General features: G+C 39.2%; 1 protein-coding gene across 1 annotated transcript in view; it reads right to left on the bottom strand.

The window, feature by feature from the left end:
• Positions 1–615: 615 nt before the first annotated feature.
• LOC144439127 (large ribosomal subunit protein uL22m-like) overlaps positions 616–21,041 on the bottom strand; it is a 34,082-nt gene continuing 13,656 nt past the window's right edge. Inside the window, exons 4-7 of the mRNA XM_078128394.1 lie at positions 18,418–18,483; positions 6,626–6,703; positions 2,116–2,185; positions 616–883 (exon numbers count right to left, since the gene is read on the bottom strand). Of these exons, the coding sequence (XP_077984520.1) occupies positions 675–883; positions 2,116–2,185; positions 6,626–6,703; positions 18,418–18,483 (423 nt within the window). The 3' untranslated portion in view covers positions 616–674. The remainder of the gene's footprint in view (positions 884–2,115; positions 2,186–6,625; positions 6,704–18,417; positions 18,484–21,041) is intronic.

The raw sequence follows: 21,041 nt of genomic DNA, 5'->3' as shown, positions 1-21,041 counted from the left end.
CCGGTATGTGATCACTTGGCTGCTGCTATGGGCATGGTCTTGTTGCTATGTATATTTGCATACACTTTTTGAATGTTTGTTCACTTGTCTAAGAATCCCTGTTGTCATCTTTGTGAAATACACCCATCATTTGGCTGTTGCTATGGGCATGGTCATGGCTGCTAAGGATATTTGCATACATTTTTTGAGTGTTTATTCATTTGTCTATTAATCCCTGTTGTTTTCTTTGCAATACAAGTGATCATTTGGCTGTTGGTATGGGCATGGTCTTGTTGCTAAGTACATTTACATACATTTTTTTAATGTTTATTCACTATTAATCCCTGTTGTCACCTTTCTGAAATACACCATTGTTTGGCTGTTGCTATGGGCGTGGTCCTGGTTGAGGGATATTTGCATACATTTTTGGAATAATTGCTCACCTGTCTAAGAATCCCTGCAGTTTTGACTTGAAGTTTTTCACATCCACACCTCACACACACACACACACACACACACACATACATATGCATATATGCACACTAACACACATATGTACACACACACACACACACACACACATCCAGACAGACATTTCACCATGCCTGAACCAGTTAAATTGTGATAAAAATCTGATCAAATGTTTTGTGTGCATAAATGACTTGACACTCCTTACTCCTATTCAGTTTGCCATTTCATAATCCATGTGTAATAGTTCTTTGTTTTAATTCTTCTATATATTCCTTGGCTTTGTCATGACCTGTGATGATCTTCTGTTGAGGTGGTGCTCCCTCTTTCAGTTTGACAAAATAATGACAGTAAACAATGCTGACCATTCCTTGTCCTCCTCTTCCATGAAATCGTACTGCGTGCTCATACATTCCCTTGCCTACAAATGAATCCGCTGTAAGAAATCAGCAAACATTACACTAAAGTCAATTGAGGCAGTGAAAAAAGGTGTAACACCGATAACTTTACACAGTGGTTACTGGTAGCTATTGTAGACCTTACACATAAACAGATAACTTTACACAGTGGTTACTGGTAGCTATTGTAGACCTTACACGTAAACAGATAACTTTACACAGTGGTTACTGGTAGCTATTGTAGACCTTACACGTAAACAGATAACTTTACACAGTGGTTACTGGTAGCTATTGTAGACCTTACACACACACAGATAACTTTACACAGTGGTTACTGGTAGCTATTGTAGACCTTACACATAAACAGATAACTTTACACAGTGGTTACTGGTAGCTATTGTAGACCTTACACATAAACAGATAACTTTACACTTACAAGATTGGTAGGTAGATATGTATTTACAAAGTGGGTAGGTAGATAGGTGGTTACTAGGGTGATAGGTAGATAGGTAGTTACTGGGCTGGTGGGTAGATAGGCAGTTACTAGGTTGGTAGGTAGATAGGTGGTTACTAGGGTGATAGGTAGATAGGTGGTTACTAGGTTGTGAGGTACATAGGTGGTTACTAGGTTGATGGGTAGATAGGTCATTATTAGGTTGGTAGGTAGATAGGTAGTTACTAGGTTGGTAGGTAGATAGGTGGTCATTTACCTATGTGTCTTTATTACATGTTACTTACCCATGTGTTAATGGTTGTCTTTATTACATGTGACTTACCTATGTGTTAATGGTTGTCTTTATTACATGTGACTTACCTATGTGTTAATGGCTGTCTTTATTACATGTTACTTACCTGTGTTAATGGTTGTCTTTATTACATGTGACTTACCTATGTGTTAATGGTTGTCTTTATTACATGTGACTTACCTATGTGTACATGGTTGTCTTTATTGCAAGTTACTTACCTATGTGTTAATGGCTGTCTTTATTACATGTGACTTACCTATGTGTTAATGGTTGTTTTAATTACATGTGACTTACCTATGTGTTAATGGTTGTCTTTATTACACATTACTTACCTAGTATGTGTTAATGGTTGTTTTTATTACATGTGACTTACCCATGTGTTAATGGTTGTCTTTATTACATGTGACTTACCTATGTGTTAATGGCTGTCTTTATTACATGTGACTTACCTATGTGTACATTGTTTTTATTGCATGTGACTTACCTATGTGTTAATGGTTGTCTTTATTACAAAAGTTACTTACCTATGTGTAAATTGGACTTGAATTCAACATTGTGAGATTTGACAGCCATTTCTTGGGCTTCAAGTAACACCTGTCAATCAAAGTACAGTAAGGTTTAGGTACACCGTAAACAACCTATGAATGTATACAAATAAACCTGGACAGGTATGCAATATGCAATCTGACAAAAAGCCATTTCTGAATCATAAATAACATCTTTTACAAGTGATTGCTGTATATCATAGACATGCACATTTCAGTTCCTAGACTGGCAATAACTAACATTGTTTTTGTTTACATAGAGATTAAAATTGTCAGGTCTTTCAAAGTTTTTGAATCAAAGTGAAATGGCAGGTAAAAGCAAATATGAACTTTGTAACTACCTACCTTAAGAAATTAATATTCAAAAATAGCACCAATGATGTCATAGCACAACTGTACTAATTATGTCAAGTTTTTAAATGTTTATCATCATGCCCACACATCCTGTTATCTCTGCAATATAGCTAATTATTTGGCTGTTGCAATGGGCAGCATGGTTTTGTTGCTAGGCACACATGTTTTTATTTTTTGAATGTCATCTTGCCTATCCATCCCTGTTGTACCTTTGCTATACAATGTATACACACCATCATATATATATATATATACAATTTCTTAACTAGAGACTGAAAGCAACACCCCCACCAAATATTAACATAATCTTCCCAGTGGTTTTGAAATTAAAATTTAAATCATCCACAGATAGACAAACAGACAGACAGATGGATGGACGGATGCATACTGTACCATGTATACAGTCCACATAATTGTAGTTCATCAGTCGTGCCAAGTGACCCCTTAAAGATTAATCTTGGTGCCATGAACAGCTAGATGTGAATTGCCCCATAACGTTTTTAAACAAATGGTCAAATCAAACATCTTTGCAACTTTAGAGACTTTTACTTTGTGTATTTAATCTACAAGCATGTGAGTTTTGCAAATAAAATGGAACGCATTATAGTTTGACAATTGAAATTTTCAATGTCTCTCATTTCTGCCTCTTTGTGTGCTACGATTTTGGCAACTTTTGCCACAAAGGATACTGGGAAAAATCTGTGCTGGTGCCTCCATGTCATCCTACACTCCACTGGCATCTAGATCTAGGCATCTGTAGTAGCGGCTAATCATAAATTGCAAACATGCCGACATTCAAGTACTACATATGTAACAATTATGAACATGGCAAGACAATTTCCTTCATATTGTGAATTGTTTCATTTTTCCAATGAAATCTTCATTATTGCAATTGCGAGTGTATCTAAGGTTTTCACATTTAATGAACCCTTGAAATGAACATGGCTTTTGCATGGCAAGATTGTGTGTGAAGGAACTGAAATGTATCAGTCGGTTTTGTTTGAGTCTATATGTAGATCTAGTGTATTTTCTTTGTTGTGTCTTAAACCTTTAAGATCTCTAGATCCAAGAACGTTATTTCTTGTTGTGAACTTCCAATGAAAATTTGAAAGTTGGGTGTAGATCACTGATATTTTAGTCAAGATCTCAAGTTTATGTTTAGCCCCATCGAATAGTATGAGGGAGCCTTCAGTCGAAGACATAGCCCCCAACTGGTGTGTTATATGACACAGTTACTGCGCAAATTTGAATGGTTTCTCTAGATACAAAATGCATAATTTATTGACCAATTTGCTATTTGACCTTGAATATGAAGATCAAAGTCAAAGGTCAAGTTATAAAAAGAAAGCTGACCTTTGGGTTATAGACATTTAAATGGAGTCTTTATAGTCAACTTATGTAGTGTAAGTTATGTAGTCACTGTGTAAGTTATGTAGTCACTGTGTAAGTTATGTAGTCACTGTGTAAGTTATGTAGAAAGAAGCATTTTGGTCATTGCTAAGGTCAGGTTAAGGTCATGAAATTAAGTGACATATATATGCATCATATAGTCAAACTCAAGTCATGATTATAATATCATCATCACTTGAAATGTTTGAGTCAAAAAGCAATGAAGATAATCCAAATTTGACTATTTGACATTGAAGATGCTCAAGGAAAAAAGTCAGGGTCTTACAAGAAAGCTCATATTTGATAAGATGGGTGTAGGCACCTGAATGGAGTCAATATGCATTATACATTCAAAGTTATGATGCATATTGTGACATTTAACAACAAACATGGCTGCCATTCGGCCATCCTTCATTTAATCACAAAAGAAAGTGATGTGCATATGTCTCGCATAGTATGTAACGTTTTTGCCAAGTTTGTTTGAAATCAATTGGTGCATGCCAGCGATATACTCGATATACTCAGATGGACTCTTGGGCAGAACCTAACATATAAGTCCCGTCCGGGCAGTGCCCGTTGGGGACTTAAAATGTCATCTCTGAAGCATGTTCAGAAGAGAATATTTTCATTGTATACATTGTTCAATGGCTTCATTGTGTAGTGTGTTTGTATACATTGTACAATAGCTTCTTCGTGTGGTGTGTTTGTATACATTGTTCAATAGCTTCTTTGTGTGGTGTGTTTGTGTACATTGATAGGGTACTTTTATTGTTTGAATTTTCTTAATGAAGTTGGTTGGTTGGAACTACCCTCCCTCATACCCCATTGTATTGTTTTGTTTACTCTCCAAGTATTCTGCCTCCACATGTTAGTTATCCTCAAGTCCAAGGTGAGCACAAGCCATTATAGTGCTTACATGGAATTTGTCTCACTAGAATGTTAAGGATGACGTGACATCATTAGAATTGTCAATTTCATATAACACTGGTGGGCGCTGTCCCCAAAGGCAAAATGGCTATATACATGAACATGTAATATTGAAAGCTGACACCAGGTTTAGAGCTACATCAAAGATAATTTAGTTCAAATAATGGTACAAATTGTTTGCCATACACAATGTCATTTGATTGGACCTTTCCTTTAATGATTTCATGACATCAATAAACAAATAGCGCAAATATTGCGTTGCCGCACAACTTCATGTTCAGGGCAATGATAGATATATAATTTTTTGAAGATTTAAAGTTGTAACCAAAACAAAATATTCATATCTAATTTCCATCATCATAATCCAGCCATCCTATGTTGGAAGTGTACAAGACAAGCATAGCAACATCCTAATCAAACTTTAAAGGGATGTGTCTACAAGGTTTTGTACTTCTTTATTTTTTAAAATCAATTTGGAACCAAGTCATACCAATGTAACATGTTTAACTTTCTTGGTTGTCTTATTGTAATATTTTAAACACAAGCTACATTCAGTTTATATGGGTAGGTGATGAAACAGCTGTCTTACAACATATTACATAATCAAGTCATAAACCAAACTGGCCATGCTACAGGCTTTACCACCAGAGGAAATAGTAAAGTAAACATTATAGTTAATTGAGAACAAAAGTTCAATTTGTGACAAAATGTATTACCAATACAGATGAACTTTCATGATAGTATTATAGTTAATTAACAATGTACTGTTCTCACTGTGTCAGCTATTAATGAGGACAAATCTACACATTCTCAACAAAGTTAAGCTCAATCTACTGGGTAATTTCAGAGTTGAAGATTTTTGAGGAAAAGCAATGATATAGAATAACACTTCTAGAAACATCTCACCAAGTTTCAAACTCATTCACTTCGTACTTTTTGAGATATAAGTTTTTGACCAAAAATGAACATTTTTACACCTAATTTGCATATCACTCATGGAATCATGGTATGCTTAATATTTCTTTGTCCATACATCCCTAGATACATTCCCATTAAATTTCAGCCCAATCTGCTCAGTAGTGTTGGAATTATAGATTTTTAACCAAAAAGACACATTTTTAGCCCTAATTTGCATATCACTGATGGAATCATCCCGTCATGGACAAATCTTACTTTACATCCCCTTGAGAATGTTCCCACCAAATTTCGCACCAATCTGCCCAGTACAGTAGTTTCTGAGTTTAAGTTTTTTGACCAAAAATCACATTTTTGACCCAAATCACACATCTGTGATGCGATCATTTTGATTTGAACAATTTCCCAACTAGACACCCAAGGTAATGGACCCATCAAATATCGTGGCAATCGGTTCAGCGGTTTTTGACTTTAAGTTGTTTACACACACACACACACACACACACACACACACACACACACACACACACACACACACACACACACAGACAGACAGACAGACAGACAGATGCCGGGCGATCCCTATAGCACTACTGAACCTCAGTTCAGTTGTGCTAACAATAAACTTCCATTCTTACATGGTACTATCCCTAAATCACACACCTGTTCTGCGATTATTTTCATTTGATCAATTTCCCATCTAGATATCGAAAGGAATGTCATTTACAGTCATGTACATGTGCAAACGTATGCACACATGCACGTATATGCAGATGCATGCACACACACACAAAAATCAATCCTTAAACTTTTTTGTACCTATAGCCGTCACTACTGAACTACACTTTATTGCTCGGTTGTGCTATTCCACATAATTACTCAAAGATGATGGTTAAACATGTACCTCTCTGACAATTCTGGCTCCTTTTTTGTTTACAAACTGTAGTTGAGAAAGAGCATCATCTATCCACATATTTTTTATCTGAAATAAAAACAAACAAAAGCCAACCTTAATTCATTTTTTAAAAGTTTTACATATGTACCCTCCATATTTTACCTTCCATAACATACATTGCTTTGCTCTTCCCTAATCGGCCTTCTCTCTCCCAACTGCATCAATCTGAAGAACTGTGACAGCAAATTCAGAAATTTTAGGCCCTGCAGTGAACTAGTGATGTAGAGTTAGATTAGAAATCAAATAATATATAAGATAAGATAAGACATACTTTATTGTCTACTGAAACATGGAAATTTGCCTTTGGCACTAGGTGATACATATAAAACAACAGACAGGTTACAAGAACAACAATGTAAATAAAACAATATTAAAGGTGATTCAAAATGCTCACATTCACTATCGCTAATTTGCTAGACTACATGTTTGTGAAATGCATTCTGGTTTTAAAACTTTTCAAAAGCGTCTGCAAACACCTTAAAATGACCTTTTTTCAGTCACTTCCCTTCGGATTTACTTCGAGAGTTTTCGGGTATTTCCGGTCCCACCTAGACCACGGGATTTTATGATGTCATAAGGAGACATGGTTAGCACGTAGCCTATGACGAGCGTAGTCAACAGGTGAATAAAAGTCAACAGCATTGTGAAAAAATACATTGCTGGTGGTTGTAATAGACATCAGTAAACAAAAACTACACTCTACATGTCTTATTAACCAACATTTACCGATATTTACTCACACTTTCTGACTAATTGGCAGTGTCTGTGGGTATAAATGCTAAAATATGATCTCCCCATATTATGGTAAAATAAATCAAAACGGCTAGACTAGATATATATAAACACTTGTAATGTCGCGTGTTTCACATTCATTGACTTTTATTTAGCTGATTTTTTATTATTTGCCGACAAGAAGCATTACCATACCGTCGTGACGTTTGACGGCATCCCCGGGCCAAGGACGGCATATTTTAGCCCAATCGTACTCGCGTCGCCTTTTGAACAGTGCATTTAACAACAAAGTAAACATATTTCATCTCGAATAAATATACTAGCTATTAGAATACCGATGGGAAACTTCAAGAAGGCGTATCGGGACATGTGCCACAATATATTTATTGGTGCCATAATACACTAATTGATTCGATTTGCTGCGAGCATACGGATGTACGCTCCGAGTCATTGCATCATGTAAATGGAACTGTCACCGACCTAATTTTTTTGTCCATATATAAAATGAGACTGACCTGTAAATTTTTCACAGTTTTCGTTGTGGTCTTGTATTGTCACATGTTTGGCTTGCGAACACAAGTTTACATCTATTATTGTCTAGGGCGTAATACTCTAGTCCGAGTCTGAAACCCATATAAAACCTAAGAAACTCGCATTCGGATCGGACAGAACAGAAGTAGGTCTCATCGACTTGTTGGGGACTCGAATTATTGCTTGTTTTTATTACGGTATACAGGTGATTATAATATATCGGTAGAGGGGTAGTGTTGTCAAGTTTTGTGCAGTCACCGCGGCCGCGGCAGTAAACTTATACTAGGATAGTTCCGCCGATCAAAGCTGAAGCAGTGTATGTACAATGTACGTATGGAATCGGGAGAGCACAGCGCACATTCGTGTCAGGTTAAATTTATCCACGTGTTGATGTAATCCATATTTATCAATCAGATATATTGTAAAATTCTTCAAGTCGTACACAAATAACGTCTCTAACTTCAAAACAAACCCTGAGAAACTGGACGTGGCTAGCCAAGTATCTAGTTGCAGGCTTTCTTTCATAACCATGTGCTGGGATCACGACCTGATTGCCGACGTCAATATTGTCCAATCATATTTAATATCATGAACACATCGCGATATTTGATTTGTTGGTTTCCTAAACTGTATACTTCGAATACCATGATTCGTTACAGAATTCTTCTAATGTATATTAAATAGGCTTGTTGCATTAAATTAAGTGATATCGCAACAAGGCAGGGAAACCATACAAGTTTTCTTCCAGACAAGTTGCTAAAGTCATGTAAATGACAACACTAAACTCACGAAATTTCCTCAATTCTTTACAATTTTATTGCTGATAATATGGCAATCTAATAGCTAGTATATTTATTCAAGATAAATATGTTTACTTTGTTGCTAAACGCGCCGTTCAAAAGGCGACATCAGTGAGTATAGTCGAGTACAGTGGGCTATAATATGCTGTCGACGCCATGCCTGTCGAAGATATTGTAATGCTTCTCCTCGGCAAATAATAAAAAAATCAGATAAATAAATTGAAACACGCGAGCGACATTACAAGTGTTTATGTATATCTACACTGTAGTCTAGCCGTTTTGATTTATTTTGCCATAATATGGGGAGATAATATTTTAGCATTTATACCCACAGACACTGCCAATTAGTCAGAAAGTGTGAGTAAATATCGGTAAATGTTGGTTAATAAGACATGTAGAGTGTAGTTTTTGTTTACTGATGTCTGTTACAACCACTAGCAATGTATTTTTTCACAATGCTGTTGAGTTTTATTCACCTAGTGACTATGCTCGTCATAGTCTTAGTGCTAACGTGTACCCCTTATGACGTCATAAAATCCTGTGGTCTAGGTGGGACCGAAAATACCCGAAAACTCTCGAAGTAAATCCGAAGGGAAGTGACTGAAAAAAGGTCATTTTAAGGTGCTTGCAGACGCTTTTGAAAAGTTTTAAAACCAGAATGCATTTCACAAACATGTCGTCTAGCAAATTAGCGATAGTGAATCTGAGCATTTTGAATCACTTTTAATGTTGCATTAAAAGACAAAGACGCTGTATAAAATGGACAGTTGTATAAAATGGAGGACCGTATTAACCGTCCAGAATTGACTAAAAATCTAAACTGTAAAAGATGGGGGCTTTGCCCCTTGTTAATGATTTTGGAATGCTCGTGTTTAAAACGGCAACTGCCGATGGGATAAAAGACTTCTTACAGGTGTTTATATGAGCCCTTAGCACACGTAACTGGCGACCTGAAGGCAGGTATTGAAACCTATCATTTGTAGAACAAGTCATTGAGAATGACATAGTCCCCGCTATGATTGGCTTTTAAGGAATTATCACTACTCTGATCACGCAACAACACTTGTGAACCTAAATCAAACAGACTTAGATATGTTGTGTCTGCTTGTTGGACATGGAACACATTGCCTACAGCAATAAAGGATTGGTCGGGTATGGGGGATCATATCACAATGAAAATGGATATGCACATGTATGTCATAGAACACTGTCCTAATACCAACTTTGAATGTGATCTGTTCAACTATGTCTGAGTTATGGCTTTGGACATGGAAAATTCACAAACAAAATGGCTGCCAGGCAGCCATATTGGATTGTGTCACGACGAAAATGGATATGCACATGTATGTCATAGAACACTGTCCTAATACCAACTTTGAATGAGATCTGTTCAAGCATGTCTGAGTTATAATAATAATAATGTTGGTTTCTTATATAGCGCTTTCCCACTCCGTGCTCAAAGCGCTTTACAATTATTACCCCTGGCTCGGATCAGAATGGCACAACGGCCCTTTAGTCTTCCTCAACACCCCGGGGAGCATACAATCCATTGCAGCCATTTAAGCGCATAGGATTAAAGCCTTCACATTGCAACCTACATCCTACCAGGTCCCCAGTTATACAGCTGGGTTGACTGAGGCACAGTCGTGGTTCAAATCTTGCCCAAGGACTTTAGCCACTCAGAAACACACAGCAGGCAGCGACGGGGCTCGAACCTGCAACCTGTAGATTCCAAGCCAGTCACGCTAGCCATTCACCCATCATGACTCCACATGGTTATGGCTTTGGACATAGAAAAATCGCAAAGAAAATGGCTGCCAGGCGGTCATATTGGATCGTATCACAACAACAATGAATATGCACATGTATGTCATAGAACACTGTCCTAATACCAACTTTGAATGAGATCTGTTCAAGCACGCCTGAGTTATGGCTTTAGACAGGGAAAATTTGCAAACCAAATGGCTGCCAGGCAGCCATATTGGATCGTGTCATGATGAAAATGGATATGCACATGTATGTCATAGAACACTGTCCTAATACCAACTTTGAATGAGATCTGTTCAAGCACGTCTGAGTTATGGCTTTAGACAGGGAAAATTTGCAAACAAAATGGCTGCTAGGCGGCCATATTGGATCGTATCATGAAACAAATTGACATGCATATGTATGCCATTGTATGTTGCCCCTGTGCCAAGTTTGAAAAAAATTGGTCCAGGCATCTCCAAGAAACGGCTGCGGACGGACAGACAGACGCACGGACAGATGGAACCCAATCCATAAGTCCCCGTCCCGGACTTCGTCCGGCAGGGAATAATAAATGAGGTCAATACGATAATACATGGACATGTGTATGAATGTAGACACTCAAATGAGGTTAATACGATAATACATGTACATGTGTATGAGTGTAGACACTCAAATGAGGTCAATATGATAATACATGGACATGTGTATGAGTGTAGACACTCAAATGAGGTTAATACGATAATACATGTACATGTGTATGAAAGTAGACACTCAAATGAGCTCAATATTGTGATGCATGGCAATTTAAGACATTGGAAAGTGGTCGTAGATGGCGCTGTCGCATATATGACTTGTAAGTTAGACACAAGGGATTCTGGGTTCTCAGATAAGACAATTGGAGAGTAGTTACGTAGCTGAGACATGGTGCGTCAAGTTTAGTGATTCCTGACAACTCAACCGCCATTTCTGGTGTGAGTTTACTAGTGCTGCATCCACTGTAACCCACTGAATGTAGATGGTGAGCATTCAGACCGGTGAGCATTAAAGTTAAAGGATTCATCTGTTGCATTCCTTGAGTGACGTGTACATCTTTTAGTGTGATTGCATGACCCCGAGTGACCCCTGACTGTAGTGACTGCATTCAATTCAGAAGATCCTAGTCGAACTATAAACGTCGTAACATTGGTGTCAGAAGTGGGATCTTCTGAAACATTTGGGATGGCTGATAAATCACATAACATGTCAGAAGTGGTGTTTACAGAGAAGGCGAGTAATTTGCGTCAACCGGAAGTAGATTCTGGCCTAGAAGAAACGCATGATGTTACACTTCAATCAAAACCGGAAACTACGGTGATATGGGAAGAACCAGAATTTACCACGGAGGGGGCTACTGGTTCAGTACAGGCCACCTATGCCAAGTCACGTAGTGACCCATGGATGGAAATACTACTGGGCATGCATTCAGAACAGAAGGTAATGATGGCAGAGATGAGTGGGAAAATAACATCATCACAGAAAATGAGTCAACAACGGACAAGTGGCCAATTAGAGAAAATACAGGAAGAAATAATGGGTCATATCCAGACAGTAACAGCCTTTCAACAGCAGACAAGTAGGGGTCTTGAAGAGGTCAAACGGAGGAATGAAGCAGTTAGTGATAGAGTTACTGCCATGGAGGGAGAACAGAAGAGGTTAGCAGAGATGATTGGTAGTTTAAAGGCAACCAACCATGAGGTACAGGAAGTACAATATGGTTTCATGAAAGACATTGATAGGAAATTAGAGAAAACCTTTCAACAATATACATCAACCCCTCAGGTTATACTGCCCTCTAGTGGTGCAGCTGATTATTCCACTCAGCCGGTACCCTTCGATATTTCAACACCTAGGCCTGATAGCACCTCGCTGAAAGTACCCCAACCAACACTTAATTCCTCTAATGTTGCCAGTGGTAAACCACTTCAGAGGCCAACTGTGTTTGATGGCTCTACACTCTGGGAAGCCTACCAGGCACAGTTTGAATTGGTTTCACAAATGAATGGTTGGGATGAACAACAACAGGCTTTGTTTCTAGCGTCCAGTTTGAAAGGATCCGCACTAACCGTACTGAGTAACCTACCTGAAGATAAACGGAGAAACTACAAGGCACTGGTGACAGCTCTAGCAGGTAGATATGGTACTGCTCATCAGACTGATATTTCACGGGTCCGTTTTAAGAATCGTGTTAGGGGAAAGGATGAGACACTTCCTGCATTGGCTGGTGACATTGAACGACTAGTGAGATTGGCTTATCCTACCATGTCTAGTGATTTGCAAGATGACCTGGCCTGTGATCAGTTTGTGGATGCCATTAACAATGATGATATGCGACTTAGACTAAGACAGGCTAAACCAAGTACACTGTATAAAGCTCTAGAGGTCGCTTTAGAGTTGGAGTCATTCTTTTTGGCTTGTAAAAGTAGAAGCCACCACCACAGAAGTGATGAGTTTGTTCGCCGGGCCACTACTGAAAGCAATACAATGGAAACAAGTGGCTTGGATAAAAAAGAACAGTCACATACATATCTCACTCAAATGTTTGAGAAGATTATGGAGAAGTTGGAAAGTAAACAAAGTCAGCAGCCACGTAGAGCAAAGCAGGCTCTAAGGAATGGAAAGTGTTGGATATGTGACAACGAGGGACATTTTGCCAGGGAGTGTCCTGAGAAAACAGGCCATATCAAATCTGCAACTAGGCCATCGGGAAACGAGCAGTAGCTGGGTTCGTGGGGCAGAATTCAGCTAGTAGTAATGGTAACATCAACGCCCCCGATAAGATTATACACACAGGTAGAATGGCTGGGCAACAGTATACACCGAAGATTGATGGCATGGTTGAAGGCATTCCTTGTAAAATTGTACTCGATACTGGTTGATGCAACTATAATTCGGACTGACGTACTGATGCAAGGGAGAGATGCATTACCCCCTTCCGTCAAACTGTTAAACAACTCATTCATGAAGACGGCTTTTGGTGGTACATCCCCAATTAAGGGACGGGGATTTCTATCAATCAAGATTGGACAAATAACTGTGCAGCATGATGTGTGGGTTGCCGACATTTCTGATGAAGTCTTACTTGGGTCAGATTTCTTCATGCAGCATGAAAGTACCCCTGATCTTGTGAATGGATGCCTCCGCATTGGTGATTGTGCTGTACCATTGTTGAAACAGGTGGAGACACATGTCCCTGTTGAAGAGCTGTCTTGCTGTCGAGTTTTCATGGATAAGAGTGTCACTCTGCCACCCATGAGTGAGGCTGTGGTTTTGGGACGATTGAAGGGAGTAAATAGATGTAATGGTTGGGGACTTGTTGAGCCTGTTAGGGAGAAGTCTGATGCTGGGGTCATTGTAGGGAAAACACTGGTTGATATTGGTGCTGATTACTTTCCAGTAAGGCTGATGAACCTGACTAATCAGCGAAGGAGACTGAGGAAAGGTGCCAGAGTGGCCACCATTGAACCTGTTAACCATATAGAGGTACCAGACCAGAACCAGGACAATCAGCCAGTCCCAAACCAGGTGAATCAGTTGTCCCATTCAGCTGAATTACCAGTACATGTAAAGGACTTGTATGAACGTAGTTCAGAAGGACTGACCAAAGAGCAACAGGAGTCATTGAGGAATTTCCTGATTGAATTCCAAGGTGTGTTCTCTAAAGGCAGTGATGACTTAGGCAGGACGACAGTTGTTAAGCACACTATTAACACCGGTGATGCACAACCTATCCGTCAACGACCAAGAAGATTGCCACCCGTGAAACAAGCTGAGGCCATGAGGGAAATTGACAAAATGCATCAAGATGGTATAATAGAGCCAACCTGTAGTCCATGGGCCTCGCCCATTGTGTTGGTTAGAAAAAAGGATGGGTCAACTAGATTTTGTGTGGACTATCGTAAATTAAATGAGGTCACACGAAAGGATTCTTACCCCTTGCCAAGAACTGACACAACTCTGGATGCACTTGCCGGGTCATCTTGGTTCTCAACGCTGGACTTGAAGAGTGGGTACTGGCAGGTGGAGATGGACAGTACAGATCGAGAAAAAACAAGTTTCACGGCTGGGAGTGGTCTCTGGCAATTTGCAGTAATGCCTTTCGGATTATGCAATGCACCTGCAACTTTTGAAAGATTAATGGAGCAGGTGCTGCGGGGCCTGCCTTGGACTGTTGTCCTTGTCTACTTGGATGACATTATCGTGCATGGAAAGAGCTTCCATGAAGAGCTGGGTAACCTTAGACAGGTCATGGTGAAACTTCAAAGGGCTAGCCTGAAGCTTAATCCTCGTAAGTGTGAGCTGCTGAGGCGTAGGGTTACCTTTCTTGGTCATGTAGTCAGTGAGGCTGGTGTATCTACAGATGCTACTAAGACAGATGCTGTCACTTCCTGGCCAGTTCCATCTAATGTGAGAGAGGTCAGGGCGTTCCTTGGTTTTTGCTCTTACTACAGGAAATTTGTGGCCTCATTTGCAGCTTTAGCCAGACCCCTACACCAGCTTACAAGAAAGGGACACCCATTTACCTGGAATATAGACTGCCAAGTGGCCTTTGACACTCTAAAGCAGAGGTTGACGTCTGCTCCAGTTCTTGGTTTTCCACAGTCAGATGGTAAATTGATTATAGATACCGATGCAAGTGATAGTGCCATTGGTGCTGTTCTGTCGCAATGTCAAGATGGCGAAGAACGGCCGCTATCATATTACAGTAAAGTGTTGAGTGGACCCGAGCGCCGGTATTGTGTTACTCGACGGGAGCTGCTTGCTGTGGTACGAGCGGTAGACCAATTTCATCACTATTTGTATGGTAGGAAGTTCATTATCAGAACAGACCATTCTGCACTACAGTGGCTGATGAATTTCCACAATCCAGAAGGTCAGATAGCACGATGGCTCCAGAAGTTGCAGGAGTATGATTTTACCATTGAACATCGAGCAGGCCGGAGTCACCTTAATGCCGATGGGCTTTCACGCCGTCCATGTGGGCTGTCATGCAAACATTGTACCAAACAGGAGGAGCACGAGATGGAGAAGGCAGAATGCACAATGCCACAGCCAGAGGGGTGTGTTCCAGTGACCAGGAAGGTGTCCGACTACTCAGGGGTTACCGTGGAATGGAAGCTCACGATGAGGTAGAATTGAGCCTTCGCGATGCTCAGCTCAAGGATCCTGATATTGGCCCTGTATTGTCATGGTTCAGTGAGGGTAAAGGCAGACCTCCATGGAATGTTGTGTCTCCATTTGGTCCTATCACTAAGGCATACTGGTCACAATGGGACTCATTAGAGTTGCGTCAGGGTGTACTCTATCGTCGATGGGAGAAACCTTCTGGTGGCTTGCTCCAGACACAGCTGGTACTGCCCAAATGCCGACAGTCCTTTGTTCTCAAACAACTACATGACTGGTGGCCATTGGTCTTCACGTAAAATGTTGGCTCGAGTGAGAGACCGCTACTACTGGGTTGGTTGCCGACAGTCTGTGGAACTTTGGTGCCAGCGATGTGACATGTGTGCAAGGAGAAAAGGACCATATCACAAGAAAAGAGCCCCTCTTTGTCCATATAATGTAGGTGCTCCTATGGAAAGGTTGGCCATAGATGTCCTTGGTCGTTTGCCTGAAACTGTGAGGGGTAATCGCTATATTCTCATAGCCACTTTAGTAAATGGCCAGATGCTTTCGCTATCCCTAATCAGGAGGCTGTTACAGTGGCTAGAAAGGTTGTGGATGAGTTTGTTAGTCGTTTTGGTGTGCCTCTCGAGTTGCATTCTGACCAGGGTAGAAATTTTGAAGCAAATGTGTTTCAGCAAATGTGTGAACTCCTGGGGATACACAAAACCAGGACGACTCCTCTTCACCCACAATCAGATGGGATGGTAGAACGCTACAACAGGACGATTGAAAATCAGTTGGCCATGTTTGTGGATGACCATCAGCAAACTTGGGATGAGCATTTACCCCTTCTACTGATGAGTTACCGTACAGCCGTTCATGAAACTACAGGTTTCACACCATCAATGATGATGCTGGGCCGGGAGATGAAGCTTCCTGTGGATCTCATCTATGGCCATCCTGAGGATGAGGTAGGCCCGACTGCTGAGTATGTTTGGAAGCTGCAGGACAGAATGCACAGTGTTCATGATTTTGCCAGGAAAAACATCAGGAAGACTAGTGAGGGTATGAAACAACGCTATGATATCAGAGCAGGTCAGCCAAAGCTACAACCTGGGGATGGTGTATGGTTATATAACCCACAACGCAAGAAGGGCGTCTCGCCCAAGTTGTCTAAGCCATGGGAGGGTCCTTATGCAGTTGTGAAGTGTATAAATGATGTCGTCTACCGGATTCAGAAGGGGCCCCGTACTAAACAAAAGATAGTCCACAGAGACAGGTTGTGGAAATACAGGGGTGACTGGAGACCAGATTGGCTTCCAAGGGAACTCGATAATACCACTACTCAGTCTAGTGTTCATCGAGAATATCCAGCAGAGAGTGCCACTGATGAAAGCAAGGAGCCATTGATTGCCAGTGATGGGAACGTTAATGCAAAGGATGGTGATGATGCCAATATTTCTGCAGATTTTGGTATAGATAGCCTAATTGGAGAGGATTATTTCCAGATGCAGTCATCGGATGTATGTGTTGATAACCCATTACCGGAAACAAGATCTGGTTTGAGAAGAAGTGCAAGACGGGGAAGGCCTCCTAGACGCCTCGTTGAAGAATTATAGCTGCGATTGTTGAACATTTATGTGAACTTTCCAAATGTGATTCCATAAACGATACCATGAACCCTTGATCAGAACTTTCAATAGACACTTACTCTTTTTTGTTGTTGTTTGTTATTTTATCGTTTGTTATTGTTATTCATGCAGCAGAACATAGTGAAATACTTGTTTATTATCTGAGGGCAGATAAGATTTAAGGAGGGGGCAGTGTGATGCATGGCAATTTAAGACATTGGAAAGTGGTCGTAGATGGCGCTGTCGCATATATGACTTGTAAGTTAGACACAAGGGATTCTGGGTTCTCAGATAAGACAATTGGAGAGTAGTTACGTAGCTGAGACATGGTGCGTCAAGTTTAGTGATTCCTGACAACTCAACCGCCATTTCTGGTGTGAGTTTACTAGTGCTGCATCCACTGTAACCCACTGAATGTAGATGGTGAGCATTCAGACCGGTGAGCATTAAAGTTAAAGGATTCATCTGTTGCATTCCTTGAGTGACGTGTACATCTTTTAGTGTGATTGCATGACCCCGAGTGACCCCTGACTGTAGTGACTGCATTCAATTCGGAAGATCCTAGTCGAACTATAAACGTCGTAACAATATGATAATACATGAACATGTGTATGAGTGTAGACACTCAAATGAGGTTAATACGATAATACATGTACATGTGTATGAATGTAGACACTCAAATGAGGTCTCAGTCTAGGTAGTGGGCAAAATCTGAATTTTTTAGACAAATTGGCTGCTATTCAGTACCATGAAAGTTGTGAAATGCTGACCACAACATCCGACATTTGTGCCAGGTTTGGCCCATGCATGCATGTCTGAAAGACAGGTTTAATTCATTCTTGATTATTAAAAACCTTAAAGCTCCCTAAGCTTTTCAATGTTGCTACAATGTATCAAATTTAAGGTGGATAAAAGCTTAACCAGAATCCGCTTCTGTTTGGTAGTGTAAATATTTAGCAATGATATCAAGTGTGTTATATATTGGTACAACTTACCCAAGATATTAGATATATAAATTGAGTTGTTTTATTTTTAGAGAAGCCTGATTAGTGATTGTGACAACTTATGGTGTGACTGATGGATAATAAAGACATTTCACTATGTTTTACCCAATGTAAACTCATGTATTACAAGAGAAACACAAGTGTATACTTACAAATGTTGCAACATACCACATCTTTCTTGGACTGTACTTTATCTGTCGTCTACAATGATGGATCTCCTATTAGTAAAAATTTAATGAAATCTTAGTATAAAAATAGTGCTAATGGCACAGTTTTTATCAATGTTTATGCACATGCTGATCCATGCTAGGTATATATGTTCATTTGCTGAATGACTATCCAGCTGCCTATCCAACCATGTATGTAGCTTTACAACATATGCTAGCATTTGGCTGTTGCTATGGGCATGGTCATGTTGCTAGACAAATTTGCATATATTTTTTGAATGTTTGTTCACTTGCCTATGAATCCCTGATGTTATCTTTGCAATATACATGATCATTTGGCTGTGGCTATGGGTATGATCTTGTTGCTAGGTACATTTGCATACATTTTTTGAATGTTTATTCATTTGTCTTTCACTTCCTGTTGTTATTTTTGTGAAATACACTACTGTTTGGCTGTTACTATGGGCGTGGTCATGGTTGCTAGGGATATTTGCATACATTTTTTAAATGTTTACTCACTTGCCTACCAGATGTTGTTATTTAACCAATACTGCCACTTGGTTGTTGCTAAGGGTGTGGTCATGGTTGCTAGGGCCAATTTTGTCAACATATTTTGAAGACAATCTGCAGAATAACACTTTCAGAAACATCTCACCAAGTTTCAGACTCATTAACCAAGTACTTTTTGAGATAGTTTTTTGACAAAAAATGAACATTTTTACATCTAATTTGCATATGACTCATGGAATCATTGTATGCTTAATATTTCTTCGTCCATACATTCCTAGATGCGTTCACATTACATTTCAGCCCAATCTGCTCAGTGGTTTTGGAATTATAGATTTTTGACCAAAAAGACACATTTGTAGCCCTAATTTGCATATCACTGATGGAACCATCATATCATGAACAATTCTTAGTAAAAACACCCTGAAGACTGTTTCACCCAAATTTCAGCCCAATCTGCCCAGTAGTTATTGAGTTTAAGTTTTTGACCAAAAATCTCATTCATGAGAGATCATTTTGATTTGAACAATTACTGAATATCATTCATTATTCAAAATACTCATTACAGGTAAAAGTTGTAGCAACAAACTTCATAGGACAGGTACATATTATTATGGTTGATATATGTACCATATTACACAAAATGTGAAGCTTGCATTTTTAAGATACAGCCTAGTTACCTAAAATCATTAATTATGCAAATTTTTCATTAAAATTATCTGCTTTGTTATGGTTAACATTATGTACTAAATGATATTGAAATTTAAGTATGCATTCTTATGGTACATGTATATATTAATTACCGAAAATCATTAATCATGCAAATTAGTTATTTACACTGTAATGGTACATCAACAAAATTAAAAGGGCGTATAAACTTTGTTATGTTTAATGTATGAAGTAAATCATATTGAAATTGAAGTATGCATTCTTAAGATATAGCCTAATTACCAAAAATAATTAATTATGCAAATTATTCATTAACGCTGTAAGGTACATAAAAATATTTTATAGGACAAATGTATGTTGTTATGTTTAATGAATATACTAAATTATATTGAAATTGAAGTATGCTTAAGAAACTTAAGATATTGCTTAATTAGTTGATTTCATTGATATGCAAATTTCCCTAATTAACATGAACAGATCTCGCTCAAAAACTATTCAGGTCTAGCCATTACCCCAAACATTATAGGTACTAAACTACATTATAATTGAGCCAGACGTTTTTAAGAAAATGGTGAGACAGACAGACAGACACACACACACACACACACACACGGACGCCTGACAGACACACAGACAGACATTCCCCTTTTGCCTCACTTTCATTTCTTTTGAGAGTCCACCTCAATATACAATGTTGCTTTTTGAAACTGTGAAAATATCACAACATTGTCAGTGTTTCCGCTGCCCGCTCGCCAAATCGCAAAATGCAAATAAAATCTGCATTTGGTGAGAATATTTTTGATACAATTTAGAATAGGGCACCAGAAAACCTATGCGTAATGCTTGTAATTTCTTTGGCGCAACGTGGAACATCCGTAATTTAAACTACATTATATTACATTTAGAAGGAAGTGTACACATTGTGCATTCCTCAAAAGTTAAATAAACCATAAAATTGTTACATCAGCAATGCAAATAACGTCCCATCCAACAAACTTGTAAGTTCGGTTGTGTAAAACTTTCAGCATCTGATCATGCGATCCATGCTTGTAAAATTTGATCAAGTAGTTCGTCACATACAAGGGGCAATGGAAGATGAGTCGTCTTTATTACCGGGCCCTTCCACTATGCACTGTTAACTCGTAATACACGAAGATAGTCGTTTATTCTTGAACGTTACACTATAACGTGCAAAGCAGATGAAGAGCATGGTGTAGTGAACGGTAAATTCTAGTAACGAAGCTCAAAAAGAAAAAGTTTCAGTTTTAGTGAGAATGAAATGGTGACGTGGCAGTTTCAATTTATCGAAGTGAAGTTTTCAGCATAGCCTGTCCAACGATGTGGTCCATTTGATCATCGCTTCACTCGTGAGGGAAGATGCTTCGCCGTAATGGCCGTTCTATCGATGGAAACCCTTTCACACTACGTCTGTT

Source organism: Glandiceps talaboti, chromosome 8, assembly GCF_964340395.1.
Source record: "Glandiceps talaboti chromosome 8, keGlaTala1.1, whole genome shotgun sequence".
NCBI classification, from domain to species: domain Eukaryota; kingdom Metazoa; phylum Hemichordata; class Enteropneusta; family Spengelidae; genus Glandiceps; species Glandiceps talaboti.
Note: the sequence above shows the minus strand (reverse complement) of the source record. Positions and strands in the feature narration are given on the sequence as shown.